General features: G+C 38.8%; 3 protein-coding genes and 1 gene segment (V, D, J or C); 1 reads left to right on the top strand and 3 right to left on the bottom strand.

Annotated features, from left to right (window-relative positions):
• LOC121523649 overlaps positions 1-24216 on the top strand; it is an 820099-nt gene that overhangs the window by 372072 nt on the left and 423811 nt on the right.
• The window catches only part of LOC121523651 (immunoglobulin kappa light chain-like), an 813481-nt gene that overhangs the window by 370316 nt on the left and 418949 nt on the right, over positions 1-24216 (bottom strand). The window lies entirely within an intron of this gene.
• LOC121523610 (gastrula zinc finger protein XlCGF52.1-like) lies at positions 2748-7614 on the bottom strand. The gene is made up of 2 exons (XM_041808549.1): positions 7481-7614; positions 2748-4653 (listed from the first exon to the last, which is right to left on the bottom strand). Exons 1-2 carry the CDS (start codon positions 7503-7505, stop codon positions 3389-3391), a joined length of 1290 nt encoding a protein of 429 aa, XP_041664483.1. The 5' UTR covers positions 7506-7614; the 3' UTR covers positions 2748-3388.
• On the bottom strand, positions 15475-24024 carry LOC121523636 (gastrula zinc finger protein XlCGF57.1-like). The gene is made up of 2 exons (XM_041808578.1): positions 23908-24024; positions 15475-16793 (listed from the first exon to the last, which is right to left on the bottom strand). Exons 1-2 carry the CDS (start codon positions 23930-23932, stop codon positions 15769-15771), a joined length of 1050 nt encoding a protein of 349 aa, XP_041664512.1. The 5' UTR covers positions 23933-24024; the 3' UTR covers positions 15475-15768.

The following is a 24216-nucleotide window of genomic DNA, read 5'->3' on the forward strand; positions in this document are numbered from 1 at the left end:
CTTCAACTGCCAGTCAGTTTATATTCACAGTAGGGCTGTCAAAATTAACGCGTTAATATCGCGTTAACTGAAATTATTTTTAACACCGCTAAATTTTTTGTCGCACGATTAACGCATGCGCATTCTGTATGACCCTCGACCCATTCCGTAGTTTGCCAGACCAGGAAGTGGCGCCGTCGTGATGCTGTACAAGCGAACAGAAATGGATAAAGGACAGAGACTTTTGAATGACAGGTTCAGCTTTCAGATCATGTCAGATAAGACTGAGGTTATTTTCTCATACTGTCGATATGAACGGAGTTACAGGAAGTTCGTAGAGTCTTATAGCCCGTACCGCTCGCTGGCCATGCACACCGCTAATGCAGAGAGCCGCCCCCCTCGCCATGCTGGATTTGTTTACAATGGAGCCCCTCAGACAACTCTGCAGGGATGGACTCGCTATCTGGCATACCGAGCATTTCCCGGTGTGCTGATGCCCTTATGGGCCAGTATGATTTATTCATTTATTTAGGCTATTATATCTGTCATGAACCGGCACCACAGCTGCACTATTGACTGTTGACTGGTCCGATCACGTCTCCTAAAGGTCCGCTCTCATCCCCACGCAGCTCCTGCATGAAAGTGAAAGTATTCGGAAAAAAACGAAACTTACTAAAACGGTCGACTGGAACTATAAATAAACGCCAAATTTAAATAACAGTCAATCAAGATGCTGCAAAACTGTCAAAGACTCTGCAGTCCCTATAGGAGATTGTCTGATGCATGGTGAATGTACAGCTGCATCGTGAGGAGGAGGAGGAGACAGAGCAGCAGAGGCTGGTGTGTGACAGGAGAGCAGAGGTTAGTGAATGAGCTCTGTAGAGTATCATAATATAAGCTGAAAGCATTATTAGCAAGCATTATTGGGTATTCTTTATTTAGGAAGAAAAAAATGGTTTTAGATTAAATCTGTAGCTCTTCTATGATCTGAAGAATGAAGAGATGGTTAAGTCCTCTTAGTACACCTTAAAAGTTCTCCACTGAGACTTCTTTTACTTTGTGTGTTCATGAGTTTTGAAAAGAGGCTGTGTGTTTATCGACGTCATTCCAGTAAATCTGCTGGACTGATGACAGTCACTTCTTACTGTCAGCATTTATTTTACATTTGGACTACATTTTTTAGTTTGAAAGTAAAAATGTGATAAAAATAGCAGACATTTTTTAAGTAATTACTTGCTTTTTCTCTTGAGCAGGGCACATGTGTCCACCTCACTCACATCAGAACAGTGAAACACCATTAGATGTGTCTGTGCCTTACTGCTGAGCTCTCAGCAGAGACTTGACTTCTTTATGTGCATGTGTGATGATGAGATCTGTTGTTTGGTGTTCAGCTGCTGAGAACAGAGTTAACTTCTAGAAGTCTAAAGTTTGACTCTACATTTTGGTATTATTCAGTAATGTTACATTAAGGTCAGTATCTCCATCTGTTGTGGCTTGAGTTTACCATGTTATGCTCTCAGCATATTTTTGCAGCGTTCAGTATCTTTGAGCTCAGACTAGAGAATTTTCTGGACTTTATCTGTTGTTGTTTTGGATTGTTGACATGAACAAACATTTGCATAAAGAAAGCATTTTTGTCCACTTGTGTTGATAAGGGTATTTAAATCTTGAGAAATAGTACTGTAAGGTACATTTAGAACAGACAAAAAAAGTGCGATTAATTTGCGATTAATCACGAGTTAACTATGGAATTTGTGAGATTAATCGCGATTAAAATTTTTAATCTTTTGACAGCCCTAATTCACAGGTATTCTATGTTCATTTTACAACTCAAAATCTTTTTAAATTCCAACAGTTAGACAATTTCATTGAATCCCTGAGCCCACTTGACATCACCCCAAACTGGCACACATCTTTATTTAAACATTTGTTCTCACTGTGCATGTTTCAAACATTAACAAGAACCTAAATTATAACTTAGCTTCTATGGTTAGAGAACTTTCAGTACCTATTAACCACATTAAATACAATTTCCAGCATTTTTGATATACAGTGTCCATGAATCTTAATGTGAAGGATCAGATAAAAACTGTTTTATATGTATTTCTCCAATTTTCAGCAAAGTAGGTCATATAAGGCAACATAAGCAAACAGTACAAATGAATGAGGGCAGTTCTTACAAAGTTAATCTCTAGTTTTGTAAAGAATAGCAATACACTTGGATAATTTCCATTTTATGTGTTCAATGTAAGGCTTCCAGAAAAGTTTTTCATCTTTATAACAATTACAGTGTCAATTAAAGTTACATGGATCACAGCATCATCAAAAAAGTCCAGATCAGTGATCTGAACATCACCAAATGACCATCCACAGTTTACTGCCCCTGTTACCCGCCCCATTACCCAGCCCATGCAGATACTAAAGAGCACAGGGGCTAAGATGCACCCCTGCCTCACTCCAGGATCAACTAGGGAGAAGTCAGAGGTGGAGTCACCATACTTCACAGCACTCTCCCTACCAGAGTGGAGGGCAAAGATCAGCTGAATGAGCACATATGTGATCCTGCTGAGCTCCAGAATCCTCCAGAGGGCATCTCTTCTCACTGAGATGAATGCCTTTTTAAGTCAACATGGGCTGCAAGTAACCCTCTACTGAATTCCCAAAAGTGCTGTGTGAGGACTTCAAGTGCTAGGATGCAGCCTACTGTAGACCTCTCAGGTGTAGAGCCCGACTACTCATGAACTATGTTCATCACTATCAGTGCAAGGACCTGTTCCCAGGACTGAGAAAAGTGTAATACCCCTGTAGTCGTTACACTCTCACTCCTCACCCTTTCTGTTCCAGATAGGAACAATGATGCCCCTCTTCCAGTCAGTAGGTCTGATGCCTGCTCTGCTCTGCACAGATGATCATTCAGTAAGTCATATTTCTCATCAAAGGTATCAAATCTCTTTACAAATGATTTCCCAGTAATTTTAGAAAACAGAGGCAGCAAAGAAATGAGTTTGTAATTTGATACAATTTGCTCATCACCATTTTTATTGATTTGAATCACTTTTTCTGTTTTCATTTTATCTGAAAAATATCAATTGGAGGTGATTTGTTATAAATATAGGTTAATGGCTCAAGCACATAATCAATTATTTCCTTTGGGGAGGTGGGGTATTGTGCAAAGAACCCAGGTGCAAAAACTTCTGGACCGACTGAATCCATTAAAATCTATCTGTATACATCACTCTTTATATTATTTACAAAGACCAATCATTATTTAACAGTAAGCAAAACAGATCAATGTTACATTCGTAAGGAATAAGGTGGAAACAACAATGCTAGATCAAAGAATTCAAACAGAGTTTTAGTGATCAAATGGCCTACTCTGAGCTGGACAGACGAGATGAAGCACAGCTTATTAGGAATTGCCACTGCACTCACCAACACACCTGTGATTTTTAAAATTCTCTGACTGTGTGAATATTTTATCACAAACACTGCAACTAAATGGTTTCTCACCTGTGTGGACACTCAAGTGCTTCTTCAGATATCTTTGGTGAGAAAAACTTTTCTGACAAACTGAACAACTAAATGGTTTCTCCCCTGTGTGGATAGTCAAGTGTTTCTTCAGATACCTTTGGTGTGAAAATCTTTTCTGACAAACTGAACAACTAAACTGTTTCTCGCCTGAGTGGACAATCAAGTGTTTCTTCATATTTCCGTGATGAGAAAATGTTTTATGACAAACTGAACAGCTGAATGGTTTCTCCCCTGTGTGGACAGTCAAGTGTCCCTTCAGATGTCCCTTTTGGGAAAATTTTTTATAACAGACTGAACAGCTAAACGGTTTCTCTCCTGTGTGGACATTTAAGTGTGTCTTCAGATTTGCTTTAAGAGAAAATCTTTTGTGACAAACTGAACAACTAAAAGGTTTTTCCCCTGAGTGGACGGTTAAGTGTGTCTTCAGATTTACTTTATGAGGGAATCTTTTGTGACAGACTGAACAACTAAATGGTTTCTCCCCTGTGTGGACAATAGCGTGTCTATTAAGAGCTCCTCTCTGTGAGTATTTTTTACCACAAACTTTACAAATGAATTGTTTCCCTACTTTGTGGACTTTATTGTGTGTTTCTAGCTCTGCTCTCCAGAGTCGCTTCTGCCCATAGCTTGGAGCACATTCAGAGGAGCCAACTAATGTATTTCCAGTGTTAGATTTCATATCACTTACAGCTACGTCTTTGTTTTGCAGATGTTTTAAAAATTCCTGAGATTCATCACTGTCCTCCCAGTCAGCACTGTCATCAGTGTCTGACCCAGAACAGTCTGAAATCTTGTCAGGGGTAACTGGCTGTAAATGGCTGTCAAGAGTAAAGTCTCCATCTTCTTCTGTTTTAAACTGCTCTGCATTTTTGGTCTCTCCACTTTGGATTTCACCAAGCTGTGAGGACTGAGGTTCCTCTCCATCCTCTTCTTCACTCTTCACAGAGACAGAAGTGTATGTGAACAATCTGATACCAGCCTCCTCTGCTCCATGAAGCTGCTCTCTCTCCTGACTGATCCACAGTTCCTCCTGTTCCTCTTTAATGTCTGCTGGTTCAGGAGACTCCTCCTGTTTAATACTGGAGCTCCTCTCTTGCTGCTCAGGGAGAACCTCTTCCTTTATCACCATCAGCTGCTGGACATCTGCGAAGAAAAATCAAACATACAACTTTGTGAATAATGTACTTTTCTGTTTCACAGTAAATCACTTATGGCTCTGCTTTCTTAATTGTTGGGATGTGTTGCACGTTTTGGAAATGTGTTGATTTTTGGATGTCATTCCAAAAACTGTTAATCATGATCTTTTCATTCACACATTTTAACAGGGATTTGGATGTATTGCAAAGTGCAACACATCCTTAAACCCAGTTCTGGGTTCCAACTCATCTCACAGACATTCCTTTGATATTTTTCATTGAGGATGTAGCTGGTTTTACAGACAGGGAATGCACCATAAAGAACTATGATCTTCTTGTGGATGAAACTATACCAGAAAATCACCATCTATGTAAACTTTTCAAATACCACTAACAAAAATAACTTCAGCCTTGTATGTATTGATGTAAGCACACAGCCTAAAATCTAAATTGCAATTGCAATTAGATGCATTGTGCAGCACTACTTTATGTTTTCCTACTTCAACTTCCTACTACTATCTCCAATTATTGCCTAAATATTCACCAGATTGCAAGAAATTAATTGTTGGATGCTGGAAATTTCCAGAGGGAAACCCCTTGACCCTGCTGCCATTGCACGTGCCTCACAATGTTTATATTCTCTTGAAAAAAAAAAAGTAGTCTCCAAGCTGGAAAAAACCCTGACAAAAGAATAAGATGGGTTGCTGTGGTTCACATTAACAATGTTAGTACCCCCTCAGTGGGGTGTTGGCTGAGCTGAATCATATCACAAGTTTAACATAATAATACTCCAGACCTTCTCATAAGGAAATTTTCTTGTAGCAGACCTTGCTTGATTAAATCTTTATTGATGAATCATGATCAGACCGTACAGACTAGGATTCTATCAGGACTGATACCAACAGTCTGGACAAGTTCAAAGAGGCTGCGATGTTATACAGTATAAGCTTTTGTGAGGACTGCAGAACAACATCACTCATCTCAGTTAGTAACAACAGCGAAACACAGAATGATGAGGCTGACTAGAGCTCCGTAAATGCACAAGCACATCTTATTTTTGCTTACCCCTTAGAGCTCACACAGCACGGATCCGTGCCGCAGGCACATCCTTTTATAAATCCCTTGGTAACGTTTGAACCGTAAGTCATAAACACTAACTTGTTTTTTTCCTATGAAAGCTCTCTGTTGTGCTTTTCTGATCATGTCTTCCATGCGTTTGTAGCTCTTACAGAATATTTTCTAGTGAGCTGGGAACTTGGCTGACTCTCCGGAGTCTCTGAGGACGGTGTTATCGTAAATAACAATACACAACACCGTTTAAAAAAAGGTTGATAACTTTTGAACCATAACTCATAGAAACTTACTCCTTTTTTTTCTCTTCTGAAAGCTAATGATTTTGCACATGATACCATCGATGTCTCCGTAACTCTAAAGGACGCCGTTCTAGCGAGCTGGGAACTTGGGTGACTTTTCGGGGTCTTTGGAGATTAAATCCACAGCGTTACATCCAATAACAAGCGTCTTTTTATCCACCTTTAATCCATTTTCAATCATGTACTTTGGCTTTCTTCAGTGGGCAGCGCCATGTTTGTTGACGTGCTGTGCATCGTGGGAGTTGTAGTTGCCAGTTGCATCTCTGCTGCTTAGAGGAGTGGCACAAATGAGTCTAACTGCAAAAAAGCGCATGGACTTTTTCTTTATATATATGTAGATATTTTGAAAACTGTTTGTCACAGAATGTTTATTTTTTCAGTGTTGTGTCTCCAAGAGATGGGAGAACAAGCCTGTACAAAGACAAGGCTCAGTCACTAATGTTAACTGTGTGTTATCATTAAGAATCTGTGAGTTTCAAATTCCAATTTCTTCCTTTTTTTTGTCTTTAGAGTCCTATAACTTTTTAAAAAAAAATTCAAGTGACATTACCATAGTAGATATATTCTTAAAGCCCAGGTTGTCCAGAAAAAGGATGTAAGGAGCTTGACTGTGCACCACAGGGTTGATGTTTTATAAGCTTTTCAAGTTTGTTTTTACTTAAAATTGAAAAACGCTTGTGTGAAATTCACAGTTTGAGGAACAGAATCTTATTTCACTCCAAACATACGTGGTGACTGAAATATTCCCTGGATTTTGAATTCAGGGTGCTACATGATCACTGTTGTGTACAAAATGTAAACAGTGTGTACTTTTCTTATTCAACTCTTTTTTTTGTCAGAATTATTTATCAGTACTTTCTTTAGATCCTGCACTTCACTTTTCTAAGTCTTTTGATTTACTATGCAACTTGATTAACTATAAAAACAAAAAACAAACAAGAGAGAGGGAAAGAGAGAGAGAGAGAGAGAGAAGAAGAAGAAAAATCAGATATGGTCACTTCATACATTAAGCCTTTAAAAAGTCAGTTTGGACTTTCTGGAGTTTGCAGTTTTTACACTGGGAACCCTAACAGTCACAAAACAAGTACACCCAGACTGATCTCAGAATTTGCTTTTCAAACATGCAGTATTCAGCTCTAGATCGTCTGTGTTGAGCTCCAATGATAGTAAACAGCCATCACCGTTTCATGTTTGACATTTGGACCAGAAACGACCCTCATCACGTCACCTACCACATGCATTTGTCTTGCTAATGTTCACTCATAATAAAACGCTTAACGACACATCTAAACATCACACAATAATCAGTTGGTAAACACTTTTTAAGTCTAGCAAACGGAGTTATCATGTCAGAAGCTAGCCGTGGCTAGCTCTGCGTTGTATGGATGTGAATGTTAGCCGAAGGCTCAGCTCTAAAACCTTTACAGTAAACATGTTTGGGGAAGAAGAAAGCAAACAAACCTGAAAGACCATGAAACCCGGACATTTTACAAACATCCAAGAGTCAAATAAGGAAAGGAACAGTCAACTATAAACACTTTATCTGGGGTTAATCTGCCCATACAGGCCGCACAATCATCCAATAACATGCTAACTGTACTCAGGGGTAGCGACCACTCAAGTCTCAGAAACAAAAACACCACTTCCGGTGCTCTCATTTGGCCTTCAGAATAAAGGAGTGATGTCCACCGTCCTGCACTTGGGAGCCTTATGAAATGAATACATCAAAATCATTTATTCCATCTTTTACCGAGACGTGTATTTTGTTATTTTTTTTTATCATCTGATTAAATGTTTGCCTTTTTTTAAGTCCTAGAAATATCAAAACACAAGCAGTTGTTCAAATAATCTGTTAATTGCTGGACAGTTTATAGTCCTTTCACTTGAACTCTTGATGACCGACATCTGTCCTTCATCACAACATGAATCCTCATTAAAACATGGCTCTGATCTGTTTCCTCACCTGGATTCTCCTCTGCTGCTGCTTCACAGGTAAAGTCCAGACAATCAAATCCCTCCCCTCCATCAACACTTGTCCCTCTGAAATGAGGTCCACAAAAACATGACGCTTCTTTGTGTTTTTGTCCCTGTATCCTCAGAGTCCAGAGCAGAGCTCACAGTGACTCAGCCTGCAGCAGTGAGCTCTGCTCTGGGAGCCTCCGTCACCCGGTCAGGTTGTTTAAATAGAAAGCAGGGAATTTTACAATTTGGCCTGGTACCAACAGAAAAACAAGGCAACTCCTAAGCTGCTAATTTATTATGCTAGCAGTTGAGCATCAGGGAGTCGAGACTAAGATGCAGAAGTTTACAACTGTAAAGGAGAATTTGATGCAAACATGTATTTGTTAACATGGTGAACTAAGCAGCATTAAAAACCCCTCCCTTCTCAGAGAGGGACTCAGAAACTGAACTGATGGCTTCTAAGAACCTTTTCAGAATAAAATAAACAAAAAGTTTTTGTATATGATGATGATGATGATGTACTTGTAAATTTCCCAGGAGAAAAAAATCTGAACTTGGTGTGAACCAAGTTCTAGTTGGATTTGTTATTAAAAGCATTAAATCAATATGTAAGTCATGGTGGCTGAACAAACAGGTCAAGTTGGTCAAAATAAAGAAAAGTATGTACAAAGGGAGAATATCTGATAATCAGCAATGCATTGCAACTGCACTGAAAAAAACTATAGAGGCAAAATAACTTCAGATTGACATTTATTTATGTGAGGGCTGAGGGTTGAACTGGGCTTTGACAGTGTAAATGTTGTTTTACAGTAAACAAACATTGATAGTGTGGAAAAATAACCAGTATAAACATTTGATAATATCAGAATTTCAAATATAGTATTTAACCTGGTATATGGTTTCTCATTGTGGGAATTTGTTGAAGTCTCTAAAGGAGTTGATTCTAGCTGAATGTATTACCATACTATTAGTGGTCCCTCAACAGTACTACATCTTATATTACCAAGACAAATTCATCATGTCTGTGTTTTTCAACATTGCTGATGCTGTCTGGTCCCCTTCCAGTCATCACCACTGTGGCTGATCTCAGTCTCAGGGAAGTCTCCAGTCACTATCTCAGTCTCTGATTATAAATGTCTCTCTGGGTCTGAGCTCCTCACTGCTTCTGATCCTTCACTGCCCTCTCCATGAGCTCCTGTTTCTATCTCTTTTCTCCTCAGTTTGTTTTTTAAGAGTCCTAACCACCGCATATTTGAATTTTGAACTGATAAAGCCAACAAAACAGCTGAAGATTTTTGTGCTTCTGGATGTTCCATGTCATGTGCCAGATAAGACTTGTTGTCAAATCGTTTTACAGCATAAGAGCAACTGGAGGGTTACTTTACTCTGTGAGTTCTAATATGTATTTTCAGATGACCCTTACGGCGAAATCTTTTTCCACACTTAGAGCAGCTGAAGGGTTTCTCTCCTTTGTGAATGCTCATATGTACGATCAAACTTCCTTTTTGAGTAAATTTTTTACCACACTCGGAACAACTATAGGGTTTCTCTCCTGTGTGACTTCGCATGTGTACAGTCATGCACCCTTTTTCTTTAAATGTTTTACTACACTCAGAGCAGCTGAAGGGCCTCTCTCCTGAGTGAATTCTCATGTGTGCAGTAAGATGATGTTTGTAGTTAAATCTTTTACCACACTCAAAGCAGTTGTGTGATTTCTTATCACTTTGAATGTTGTTGATTTTGACTTTTTCCGCAGAATTCAAAGCTGCCTGATGAAAGCTGCATGTCTCTGTCCAATCACTGACACAATGTGCGGGCTCAACTTCAGACAGTGATTGTAAACTGCTATTTAAATCAGAGATTCTTGCTCGTCCTGAACCTCCATGGTTCCCTAGTGTCACTTCTGGTTTAGTCTCTCTTTTCTCCTTCATGTTGTTTTCATTACCCTCTGATGCCTCACTGCCAATACACTTGTGTCTTTTTAATGAAATAGGCCAAATGAAACTTTTTTTGCAAACATTGCACATTGATGGTTTCTCTCCTCTATGATGTGCCATGTGAATTCCCAGGTATGCCTTTTTCATAAATTTTCTATCACATACAGAGCAGTTGTAAAGTTTCTGACCAGTGTGAACTAACATATGTTTGGTCAGTTGTGCTTTTTGGTAAAAGCTTTTACCACACACAGAACAGACAAATGGTTTCTCTCCTGTGTGCGTTTTCATATGTAATATCAGATGACTTTTAAAACTAAATTTGTCACCACATTTAGAGCATGCAAATAATTTTTCTTTGGTGTGAACTAACATGTGTCTCGCTATATTTCTTTTATGAATAAATCTTTTGCCACACACAGAACATCCATAGAGTTTCTCTCCTGTGTGTGTTTTCATATGTCTTACCAAATGGCTCTTGGAGCTAAATCCTTCACCACACTCAGAGCACATAAACAATTTTTCTTTGGTGTGAACTAACATGTGTCTAGCTATATTTCTTTGATGAATAAATCTTTTATCACATTTAGAACATCCATAGGGTTTCTCTCCTGTATGTATTCTCATGTGTTCCATCATAATGTCTTTGCGACTGCATTTTTTACCACATTCTGAACAGCTGAAGGGTTTCTCTCTCGTGTGAACCAATAAATGGCATGTAAGATGATGTTTATGGTTAAACCTTTTACCACACTCACAGCAACTATGTGTTTTCTTATCAGCTTTCCTTCTTTTATTTTCGATGCTTTTCACAGAGTGTAAACATGACTGGTATTCTGTTGTCTCACTCCAATCAGCGCTGTCATCAGTCTCAGCATCGGAGGTGTCTTTAGTGTTCACCTCAGTCTTTAATTTCAGATCTTGTCCTGGATCAAGGTACTTGGTGGTCTCTGGCCCTCCACAGGCTTCTCTGTGAAGTCCTGTTTTCAGCTCTTCAGTTTGGGTTTGAAAAAGGTGTAAAGACTGAGGTTTCTCTTCGTCATCTTCACTCTTCACAGAAACAAAAGCGAACATGCGGCTACCATCCAACCCTTGCTCTTGAAGGTGCTTGGCCTCTTGGTTGCTCCACAGTTCCTCTGGTTCCTCTTTAATAAGTGGAGATATAGTAATCTCCTTGCTAAGACTAGAACTCCTCTCCTGCTCCTCCAAAGGAACATCTTCATTGCTCACCATCAGTTGCTGGACCGCGTCAGGAAAAACTAAAATCCAGAGGAGGAAATTAAGCAAAACAATTTTATATTTTAAGAATATCTTGGAATAATGATACTTTGCATTATAAGTTTTAAAGAGCACACAAATTCAATTTAAAGCAATCAACTATCAATCATTCATTTAGAGGCAAATCTAGACTACAACTAAATCAGGACATTGTACAAAAAAACATGTGCTCTGCACTCTTTAATTCTTACGCTATACTTTTATTCGAGATCATTTTTGGGCTTTAGCCTTCCTTTTGACATGGCAGCTGAAAAAAAGGAACATATGATGAGACAAAGTTGGTTAAAACATGCACCGAACAGCATCAGGATTGGGATTCAAACCTGTGACCAGTGTGTGGAGGACTGTAGCCTTCATTTGTGGTTCCTGCTCTACCAATTCAGCTAAAGCGGTGCCTCAGACTGTGTTCTTTAAACTGTAAAATAACTCATAGCTCATAGTTAGCTGTGTCACTGGTCACAGAGTGATGCAAGGGCAACCAGATGACAAGCAATATACTTCTAGCCTGAAATGTTGAAAAAATATTACCAGTAATGGGGAGGAAAGCTGATAGAAACTGAGAACTATTTTTTTTTTTTTTTTTTTTTTTTTTGGTAACTGTAACACATGCCAGAGGAGAACACAGGCCTGCTGAAGATCTTGATCCCCCTCCATGCCTATTTTTCTTTTGAAGTCATATTTGATCATGAGTTTCTGCAAGATCTTTTAAGTGGGGAATCAGATAAGAGGCTGATAGTTTTTTTTGTTTGTTTGTTTGTTCGAAAGCAGCCTCAGAATGGAAAAAACATGATTGGTGCTGAAAAGCCTCTCACAAGTTTCTGTTGACTGCTCCATAATCATTCAGATGTGTGGCTTCATTTGTACAGAAAATACAAACTTTCACTTAAAGTTTATTCTTACAACTGCGTTTATATAAAACCTCCTTATCCATCTCAGTAATGGTTAAGCGGTTAATGATTTTAATCACAAGAGACAGAGCTAGCAAGTTTGGATAACTGTATGCAAGCTCTACATCTGTTAGCCCTTAAAACACGTGTTCACCGCTGGTATAGCCAGTACTAAAATGTTATATAATACGAGCTTAGCCATCAGACAAAAATAAGCAAAGATGTGTTGAATCAGGAAAACACAGTTATGTGTTTATCGTAAGCTAGCTTCGGCTAACACTGTGCTGTGGATGTGAACGCTAGCTAAAGGTTGAGCTCTATGAAATATTTACAGTAAACACGTTTAGAGAAGAAGAAAGAAAACAAACCTGAAAGATCCTGCAACCTGGACATTTTTCAAACATCCAAGAGTCAAAGAAGAAAGAGAAGAGCAAACTCCGAATACTTTTCGAGGATTAATGTGCTCCAACAGGGTCGCTGCTACCACCAGCCACGAAACTGGGCTAAGCGGGATAAGCTTTCAGGACATGGATATGAAAACCATACTTCCGGTGCGCTCATTTGACTTTCATAATAAAAGGATGCCCATGATTACTCTGCTGGATCATCCAAGAGCGCACAAAAGAGCCTTCAGAACACGGAAAACACAATAGAAGAAGAAGAAAAAGGAAAACACAACTTCCTGTTAATTCATCTGGCATTCAGATGTATTCCCTTGAATCAAATTTTGAATTAGAATCAAGTTTTTCTATTACATTTTCGCTCCTATTGGGTGTAAAGCTCTTGATATGTGGAATGGGATAGCTCTGTCAGGCTGGGCCTCACTTGACACACTGCAGTGAGAGAAGAATAAAGATTATTAAGTTAAACTAAATTATGTCCTAAAGGTTACAGCTGATAAGGCTTCTACGTTTGTTGGTCTTTGTAAGATAAGCAAAAATTGATCTCAAATGTTTCATTTCCTTTAAAAGACCACTTAAGAAGGAAAAATATACAAGTTTCAATAAGGTCTAGGGTTGGTGTTCAATTTGTTTCTATATTTTGTGTGGGCTTTTATTGTGAAGGTGGGTTTCCTACTCATGCTTAAACAGGATGGTCAGAGTCAGCTGATTGAAGGAAAACTCATGCCACTTAAACAACCAGCTGGTGCTCGGGGTGTGCTGTGTAATCTTTTAAATGCCTGGCATTCTGTGATTTTTTTCCCCTTGTGTATGTATAGTTGTTGAGGCATTGCTGATTGTTTCTAGGCCTGTAGGTTTGCTGTGTATTTTGATTTGTTTGCCAACTTACTGAACACTAGTAATTAGGCCTTTTAAGGTTTTGTATTCACTTGTTTGTATATAGATTTGATTATTGTATGTTTTCATTGTTGTCAGATAATTGTGTAATTTTATCTTCTGTAAATCCTTTAATTGATTTGAAATGTGACATTTTGCTTGGGTTATGTTTCATTATTATTCAGCTTTGTCATGTCTTTTTTAATTTTCTGTTTCTCACAGGTCTTACAGTGTGTTTATGACTATTTGCACTGCTTTAAAGAAAAATAAAAGTCGTCTTAAACCATCAGTTTTAGAGTCTGCCATTGCTCCAGCTGGGGATGTTGCATTTCCATCTCTTTGATCTGTAACCATGTCAACAGGAAAGTTTTAATTTATAAAGACGAGAAGCTTATCGAAACATTTATAATGTTTTAGTACATAAAATGTGTTAAGTTAATGCAATTGAGTTGTGTTTTAGCTCCAACTGTGCTGATTCCAGCCAATCAAAACAAACTACATATCAAAACAAACCATTCCAGCACATAGCCTGTACCCTGACATGATGGTGAACTGTGGTCATGGCTGCCTGTTTTTGTATCAGAGCAGGAGGGCAAAAGTCTAGGATTAACTTGACATTGTTTCCTGCCACAAATCACTCTGTTATGATACTTTTATTAACCCACCTGCCAGCATAGCTGATAATCTGAGCAAACCCTGAACAAAAACACCAGTATTTCTCTAATGGATAGTTTCTAACCCTGTAATAAAGCCATAGCATGGAAGCAAAACAAAAGATACAGCACCCAGTGCTTTTATAACATTGTTGCATTCAGGGGGCCAGAGTGATGGATAGGGAACCTAGGTACATCACTGAGCCACTATTTGTCTGCCAAACAAAACCTAGCACTAAAAGAGCTGAACAACTTTCTAGCAGTTAAATCCATTATTCAGTCAACTGTAGTTCTCAGCCTTTTTTCATGTTCATAGCAACTTTATTTAAATATAAAGTACCAGTCAGAAGTTTGGAACCACCTTCTCATTCATTTCCCCTTCATTTTCGTTGTTTTGTAAACTTGAAATTAATACTGAAGGCATCAAAAATGAAGAAACACATATGGAAATCTGTAGGAAACAAAAAGTGCTCAACAAACCAAAATATGTTTCATTTGTATGAAAACAGCTGTAAACAATTATGGCATTCTCTCAATCAACTTCATATGCTAGTTGCGGGAATGTTTTCAGTGAAAATGCTGTTAGGATTTAATATGGGCTTTCTCATGCTCTTAATGTGATCAAGACCATCAGTTGAGTTGTGCAGAGGTAAGGTTGGTACACAATTCTGTAGAGGAAATGGAATAATTCCAGTACTGTTTTAGTCGATATTATGGTAGGAACCACTCAAATAAGTAAACTTCAAAACATGAAAGTCAGTCAATCCAGGAAATATCAAGAACTTTGAATCCATCCTCTAGTGCATTTGCAAAAAACATCAATGGCTATGATGGAACTGGCTCACATGAGGACAAGTAAGACCAAGAGTTATGTCTGCTGCATCCAAACACTGAGTCCATCTGTTGATGTTCAACATCCCTGTTTAAAAGTTTATACCGTCACTGCTTCAAAGCCTTGTCAAAAGATCAGGTGCCGTTCATTTCCTTTCCTCATGATCGTTTCACAACGTGACTAACAAGAAGCTTCCTGCATGCACTCATATATAATAAAAACACAGGGAGTGACAACAAAACTTTACAGAGTAACAAAACACTGATAGAGGCACAAAGACATAAAAGACAGGGGTGGCAGGCAACATAGGTAGGCTACAACCATGTGTTTTGGTGGTTAAGGCAAAGACTAATAAGATATAAATAAATAATAATGTCATAATAATATGAAGAACAGAGTAAAATATAAATAATAATGTATCATACATGCATAAAGGTATAAATCCAACCAACTGCAAACTGGTTATACAGTAAGTATACCTGTAATAAAATCATACCAGTTTTATCAGTATATGTCACTATATATTGTGTGTATATATATATATTGTGTATATATATATATATATATATATTTTTTTTTTTTTTATATATATAAATAACGAGTAATACATACCTAATATGGATTGATTAAATGAATGAAAAAATGTCAAAATAAAACTACATTTCTGCCTCTGTAAGGAGGAAACTGAGAGAAACGGATGAAAACCTACTCCTGACTAGCTTTGGTTTACAAAGTGACTGAATCAGATCTTATTTGCTTAACTTTCTGAATTGAAAAACTCAGTTCAGGGTCAACAAAATCAGAGCTTTCATCAAACTTGCTCTCTAAAACAGGATGCTGAAGCATTACAGCAATACATGTTATTTTTAAAGATTTCTTTATATGATTTAGACTAACAACCACCTGGGTTCTCCTTCATTTGACTTCTATTGTGTTGTATGATCTGGACTTGGTGGTATAATCTTGACCACATACAGAGCAGACAAAGATTTCTCTGCTGAGTGGGTTTTCATGTGTTTTTTCATATTTCCTCGGGTGGTAAAACATTTTCCACACTCAGAGCAGCCAAAGGGTTTCTCTTCCAGGTGGATTCTCATGTGTTTAGTCATATTTTCTTTTACCTTAAATCTTTTTCCACACTCAGAGCAGCTGAAGGGTTGCTCTCCCGTGTGAGTTCTCAGGTGTTGTGTCAAATGACATTTTTGAGTAAATCTTTTACCACACTCAAAGCAGCTGAAGGGTTTTTCTCCTGTGTGACTTCTCATGTGTTTCATCAGAGAATCTTTAAGGCTATATTTTTTATCACACAGAGAGCAGCCAAAGGGTTTCTCTTCTGAGTGGATTCTCATGTGTGTGGTCATATGTCCTTTATGGGCAAATCTTTTACCACACTCAGGGCAGCTGTAGGGTTTCTCTCCTGTGTGTACTAACATATGACGTCTAAGACGACCTTTCCAGTTGAATGTTTTACCACACACAGAGCAGCAATGTAATTTCTCATCAGTCATGCTTTCCAACAAGTTTGGATCTGTCTGGTGTTCTCTTGTCTCCCTCCAATTACCGCTGTCGTCCGTCTCAGCTCCAGAAGAATACTCAATCTTGACCTCAATCTCTGGTGGTAACTCTGAATCAGAGAATCCAGCTTCTTCTTCTCCTCCACAGTCCTCTCCATCATCTCCTGTCTCTATCTCTTCAGTCTGCCTTTGATTATGTTGTGAGGAGTGAGGTTCTATCTCATTATCTTCACTCTTCAGAGGAACAGGAAAATAAGTGAACTTGATGATATCATCTTCCTCTGGCCCTTGAAGCTGCTCTCCATGTTGACTGCCCCACAGGTCCTCTGGCTCCTTTTTGATGATAATCTCCTGGTCCAGACCGGAACTGCTCTCCTGCTCTTCAGGGGAAACCTCTTCTCTACTCATTGAAAACCGCTGGACCTCCTTGGGGAAAACTAAAATACAGAAGCACACATTAATAAAAAAAAAATGGTTTCCTATTCAAACTGACAAAAATCTTAAAATAATATCACTTCACATCATTGTTTTCCAAGCCTGAATAAAAATTTATGTCAGGACAGTTAACATTTTAACCCAATTAAATGGATGGAAGAGGAGAAGCTGATAAAAATGTAGGACAGCAACAAGCAGGAACAATGTCTATGGCTTCTCAAACATTCTGTTCAGTCACAACTGTCAGTGAAGGAAAACAGTTCACAAACATTCGAGTTATAGACCCAGTTCTGCTGTCTTAAAACGTTTTTCTTTTTTCAGCTTTCACCATCCTGCAGGATGGAGTGCTCTGACATTTTAAAATTAATTACAGCTGGAGGCCAAGGGTGAGAAATAAAGCAACAATACAGTGTAATCATTTTTATAGCAAAGTCATGATCATGATCTTTGGCACAGGTCTTTCTCATATTGATTTTTAAGCGCAACAACCTGTTTTTTATTTATCAGCTTGCACCATCAGGTAAGAGGGGCCAGAAGACTGGTTAGTGCATTTGTTTGTTGGAGCCAAAGATAATGAATGGTTAACCTGCATGCAAATAAGTGTCATACAGAGGGGGAGGCTAAGTGAGATCTCAAATAAACGTCACTCACTGCCTGATATTTGAAATCTGCATGTTTTTCTTTGATGAATCAGTCAATGTTTTTTTCTATCAATATAGCTCTTTTACACATATATGTTCAGCCTTTTATACCTTTAGAGACAGTGGATAGAATGAGGAACAGGAATGAGAGTGGGAAAGGGACAAGGGGAAAGATGCAGAAGGGCAGACTTGAACTCAGTACTGCATACATGGGGCGCAACCTAACCACTAGGCCATCCATGCCCGTTTGTACTGTCTGAATTTAATGTGGCTACAAATGTTACAAATAAATAAAAAAATTGTCATTTAATTGTTTTTTTATATTATTTTTATAAAACAAATATGTATGAAAAGTATGCAAACAGTATGTACTGTAACCTCTAATCCAGTAATCCAGTCCAACATAACACCTTGAAGTAAAAATGAGTGAAATTTGAAGTAAAGTAAATCACAAAACAAGTTTAGCACTCTGAGGAATGAAAAGCAATTAGTGTAACCCCTGAAAACCTCATGCTCTTCTCACCCATCGTTTTCTCCCACCATCCCCCTTTCTCCTCCTCTTCTCCTCTTGCTCCCAACCTTTTCTCCTTCTTTCTACTTCTTCCTCTACTTTTCTTTCTTCTCCTTCTCCTTCCATTTCATCCCTCTCTCCTCTATCTCTTAGGCCATGGGTGTCCATGTGTCTTGATTTTGGGGAACCTTTAATATAGTAGAGCATTACTGTGGAGGAAGGTAAGCTTGTCCAAGCGTTCTGAGGTTAAGCATGCTTTTCTGTCACAATGTTCCCAGTATCTGAAAACAGCCGTTTCTATGGAGTAGATGTTGCTGGGACAGACAGGCAGGATTTGGCCAGAATAGCCAGGGTAGAGAATCATGCTTCAGTGTCCTTCCACGATAAAGTAGGCTTTTATCCCATTCGTGTTCACCGAAATACATGATCCCCTCATTCCTTTCAAGTTTTTCTCATGTATCATCTTTCCCAGTGCTGTTATCCTCTGAATCTTCTGAGCCCAGCAAGTATCCAGCACTGACCTTCCTCTCCTCTTTGAAACTTTCGTTCCAACATTGGTTGGGCCATCCTTCTACAAACTTGCACCATAAGGACTTCATCTGAGGACTGGAACTTCAGCTTGTGAAATATAGGGTCAAGGGCAGCAGAAATCGCACACATTTTTCTCGTGGTCTCTGAATGTGGTCTTGTTCTTTCCCTTGTATAGCTATCTCAAGTGCTGCAGCGGTTCGGAAAGTGTCAACTGAAGCAGACTCACAGGAGGTTGTCTGTGGTCTTCTGGATGCCTTTTACCAGTGAAGAGCTCTGTTACATAAACCTCACTCCTCAAGAGGACAGCAGCTTGCTCTAAGGGCTTGAGGACTTCCAGTTCATCCAGTAGTGTCCACTGGTCATTTTTCAAGTTGAGCTTTGGGGTGCTGTCTGATCTTACAAAAACGTCTTGGATCAACTTGTTTGTTTCTGAACTTGCTGTTCGCCAACTTACTATTTTACAATGCTCAACAAGGCTCCTCTCTTATCAGGGGATCCTTGCTTGAGGCGCTGTTAACCACTAAGTGAAGTCTATGGCCAGCACGTTGATGGGATGTTGTTCCATGCCTCTCTTCCAAGACAAGGAGAGCTGCCACAAAATTAGCAGCATTGTCATGGACAACAGCCACCACATCTCCCTCTTCAAGTGGTATTGTGTTCACTGTGTGCAAAGTAAGGCTCCAATCCTGATTTACAAAGTGGCATGTAACTCCCAAATATGCCTTTGTGACAAAACTTCCTTCAAAGTCAATCACAGGTGTGATTTTTGAGGCAGCTCTCCCTTTCTTAACTGTGGCCTCGTACTTTCTCACCATTGGGTCTGTAAATAAGCTCCTGAAGGGAAGTGCCCATCCTGAATGAAATGTGTGGATCATTTCATGAGATTGAGGAGTAAAAGGATTTGGGCTGCCTTTATGAAAAAAAAAGATACTCCAGGGTGCGTTTTCTTGTCCTGAAAAACACACAAAAAGCATATGGACATAAAGTTGACATAATTCTAACAAAAATGCATAATTTCTTTATTTTAACTTTGCTAGAAATACATAAATAAAAACAATCCATAATTAAAAATACACAACAAATATGAATTTAAAAAAAAGACACATAATGAATAATACAAGACCATGACCTTTTGTAATGTGGGGAATCATTATTTTTACTTTAACGCCTTTCTAAAAATGTAAAATGGTTGTGACAGATTTAATTAGTCACTTTTGGTCTTTTTTGCATCTGTGTGAGGAAAAAACTAAATGGACTTACTGGCTGTAAAAACATTCAAAGACTGTAGCATGGACAGTTACAGCGATTTAATCTCTTAAACTCGGCTGGTGGAGTAAAGATCAAATGTACAATAATAATGATGTGAAAAGGATAACATGGTGCAACGTTACATGTAGCATGCAGCAGTGATACGGGGGAACATGTCATGTTAAAAAAACACAATTACAACAAATAGAAACACACTCCTTGTGTCTAAAAATTTTTAAATGTATTTTAAATAGTTGGGGATTAAAAAGTAAACTACTTACGGTGTTGCGTAGCTTCTGATGCCATTTCTCGAGGTGCTCATGCATTACAATGGTGCTACTGTGATTGACCAATTTGATTTTGCAAGGTCTGCAGGGATGAGCATTCATTAGGTTTTTCCTCTTGTCTCTTCCCCTGTAGCTGGGTCAAATGAGGCTGATCCATCTACAAACTTAGAGCGAGCATCACTTTTACAGATGGCAATGCACACGTGCCAATAAACTCCAGAAACAGTCTCTTATTTTTCTTGTCTTTGAGAAAGTTTCCACCACACCTCAACATGTTTATCTTCAGCTGAGCCAACTCTCTGACAGGACGCAGCCATCCTTTTCCTGATTGATTTTACAGGGACAGTGTTTATCAATCAACATTTCTGTAGAGATGCCAGAGTTAGCCAAAAGGCTGGTTTCCATCTGCAGTCCCTGGCCAGATGTTAAATTTGGCCCCCTAAAAGGAACAAACTAATAAAAGAAAGAGTGAGGGTAGAAAAACAAAAAGGGTGCAAGCCATGCTTGGCAATGAAAAGTACTAATGCTATGTATAGGTATAACATGCCGTCATTAGAGTGGCGGTTAAGTAGTCACATTCCCAAAATACATAAAGCATGCATGACAGACATAAAGCAGCATAAGCAAATTTTTAAAAATCTCCATGATGTATGCAAAACACATCTTTAAAAAACACATTAAACATGCAACACAAACAAGCAGCATTAGGAAAAACATTCAGGCATGACCTTACAAAAACATGTATGTCAGTCAAACCAGCATGAAACAGCTTACCAAAATATGTGACATATACACAGCAGGACTGTGTTTAAAACAATGCAAAACTATTAATAACATGCAGACAGTTCATATCAATCAACAAACAAGCAAAACGTTAAATTTCTCATGAGACAACACATGAAAAACTGACAGAGACAAATCACAGCAAACAGTTGAAGCCAGCAACAGGTTGTAGAATACAGGACAGAATCATAGACAGGCACTGGGTGGGGCCATGAGGGGGGAACTTGTCCTGTTTACATATCTGGAATTCGATGAGCCACTGTTTCAAATGTCCGGTATGTGCTGAGCTCCCTGATAGATGTTGGGATGTCATTCCATTCTCATGAAGCTCTTTCAGAAAAGGCTGATTGACTTAAAGCACTTTACATAAGTGGATTAATGTAGTCTTCCCTAGTAATGAATGTGATGCAGTGTGGATTGTTCTTGTGTTTCTATCTCTCCTCACAATGCAATAAATGATGTCCGCCAAGCCCATGATAAACCTAAAGGGTATTGAGGGTGAACTGGGAACATCAGGTAGAGACCCCTGTCTCTTGAGGTCCCAACTCTTGAAGACATTCTTGTGCATCCTGGGGAAGACAGATGGCTTAAAGAAGGAGGCCTCTCAACCTTGGCTTTCCTAGAGTCTCTGAAAACAGCAGTCAGGTATCTGGTGGCTCTGAGAGCTGTGGATTCGGAGATTAGAGAAGTGAAAATCTGGGTGTGGAAGGAGTTTGGTGGGACTATGGAAAATGACTTTCAACAAGCCTCTAGGGTGTTCTGGCAAGCTGGAATTCCTGAATTCTGCTAACACATCAGCTGATGAGGTGACTCTGCATATTGTCAAACAGTCACTACTGACAGGTTTCTTCAGTGTTCCATAGAGGTCTGGGACAGCGCCTCTGGAATGGCAGACTGAGGAGGTGGTTCCCATTTTAAAATTGGGGCCTGGAGGGTGCGTTTAGACTAGGGCTGGGCAATAAATTGCAAATTAGATTGAACTGCAATATGGCCACCAAATGGCCATATAGCCATCAAATTAACAAATTTAAGGGTGCACAGATGGCCATGTGGTTTAAGGAGTTCACCATGTATGCAGGCGGCCCAGGTTTGAATCCAACCTGTGGCCCTTTACCGCATGCCTCTCCCCACTCTCTTCCCTGTTACCGAGTCTATCCACTGTCCTCCATTATCTAATAAAGACACGAAAAGGCCCAAAAATAAATCTTGAAAAAAAAAAAATATATATATATATGCAAATTTGAAATTTACAAATCACACAAGTTTCAATATTTCTTAAACTTGAAATGTGTCAAAAAACAAGTTTAATAAATCCATTTGTGTTATTTTTTGCAGAAGAGATTTCATGTACATTGTGCCAACAATCAGGTGTCAAAGCAACTGACATCAAAATTGCCATATGAGCAAAAATATTTATTTCATTCTATCTAAAATTGATGAAGCTTAGTGTTAGTTCATGTAAGTCATACCCAAAGCTGTGATCAGTTAATAGCCAGCTTCACCTTCCCCACCTCAGCTGCCTTCTTTATAGCTTATAGCTTGTTGCACCCTCATGCAGATTCATGCTGCTATGGATTAATTTCTTCTGAAATAATTTCAGTGTTTTTAATTTACATAGTTGTAAATGAATCTATTTACATGGGGGGGTTTCTATCCATCCATTCCCTGGAAAGTTAAAGCATGCTGCTTGACTAACCAAAGGAGCATCTTTTGAGCAGAGCCTTTGCCAAGTATAACTGTAAATCCATTTTGCAATAAAATTGTTAAATGTATGAGAGAGTTCCTGACTGAATGTAAGTTATGATATAGAATTGCTTTGCTTGAATTTATTTAAAAATTAAGAATGATTGCATATTGGTTAAATACGTTCAAGTATTTTAGGCAGAAAATGACAGTTTAGATTATTTTTGCCAGTTGTTCAGCCCTAGTTTAGACCACTGGGCTATCACACTACTCCGCATCGCAGGGAAATGCCTCGTGATCCTGCTGGGGGAGCAGGAATACTTCGCTGAAGAGAGGGATTTGCTTAGCCTGCTGCAAGTGTGACCTCAGAAAAACGGAACAAAAATGGATGGACAGAAACTGAAATTGTTTGCACAATCTGTGTCCCAATTGCAATAGAATCACTCACCCTTTGCCGTCAAATTTAACTCTTCTTGTTGACACCGTGTATGCAATGGACCCTTAGCAGCAACTCCTTTGTAATCCATGATTTTTTTGCTGTGCTCACATTGTTTAAAAATGTCTTGGACAGTTAAACAGCTCCATGGAGTCTCAGGTAAGTCTGATGAGTATTTGTCATTATTAATTAAATATCCCTCTCCAATTTAGACTTGCAAATATGTAAATACAGTGAACTTGCTTTTGTGTTCAAGTGTTTTGTTTATATATTAGCATGGAGTTTAACTTAGTTTTTAAGATGCTGGTACAGCCTGTGAGTAATTTATCTTTAATTATTCAATATTGTTTAAGATAAAATAGGGTTCCCTGGGTACATTTAATACCAGTTTTTAGCACTTTTTTCCCCCCAAACTTAATGTTTTGGGAGGGGACAAGTGCTACAAACTCTAAGTTTGACTGCAACTTTTGTGTGCCCCTCGGGATTTGCTTTTGAGAAAAAAAAAAAAAAAATCCTGTTTGAAAATTAAATCCTGTTTGTGCCCCCCCCAGTTGTGAAGTGAAAAATCTGCACTTTGGACTGGGATCATTTCAGGACTGGCACCAACAGTCCAGACACATTCAAAGGGGCAGTGGTGTTCTACATCAGCATCAGTGAGGACTGCTGCACAACATCACAAACCTCAGAGGGTTACAACAATGACAGGCCCTGGTTCACACTGACGTGAGGCTAGCTGAAGGATGCAAACACTTCACAATTTGTGAGAAGAAATTCATTTTTAACACTAGTTTTCACTCATAGAAGTCGTTTTATGTGAGAATTTATGAATATATCGTAATGGTTGGACAGCAAAGGGCTTCTAATTCCTGGATATAAGCTCTATTGTTATCAGGAGCTAGCTGCGGCTAACACTGTGCTTTGTGTGGATGTGAACGTTAGCTGAGCTCTCTAAAAAAATTACAGATTTACATTTATATAAGGAGAAAGACAACAAACCTGAACCATCCTGAAGCCTGAACATTTTAAAATCATCCAAGAGTCACAGAGGAAAGATAAGTTCCACTTCTGAACAGTTTTTGAGGACTGCTCTGCTCCAACGGTACACTGGACCATCCAAATATGCGATCTGTGGTCGGCAGGGCGGGGCATCAAAAACCCGGAAACAAAAACACCACTTCCTATGCCCATTTGACTTTCAGAATAAAAGTAGAGCTTTCAACGTCCTGGCCTAAAAATACCTTTCAGTTTTAATCATGATAACACGTGCCATTTTTTTGCTGAAACGTTTGTGTTTCCACAAGGAAA

Source organism: Cheilinus undulatus, linkage group 16 (assembly GCF_018320785.1).
Source record: "Cheilinus undulatus linkage group 16, ASM1832078v1, whole genome shotgun sequence".
Taxonomy (NCBI): Eukaryota; Metazoa; Chordata; class Actinopteri; order Labriformes; family Labridae; genus Cheilinus; species Cheilinus undulatus.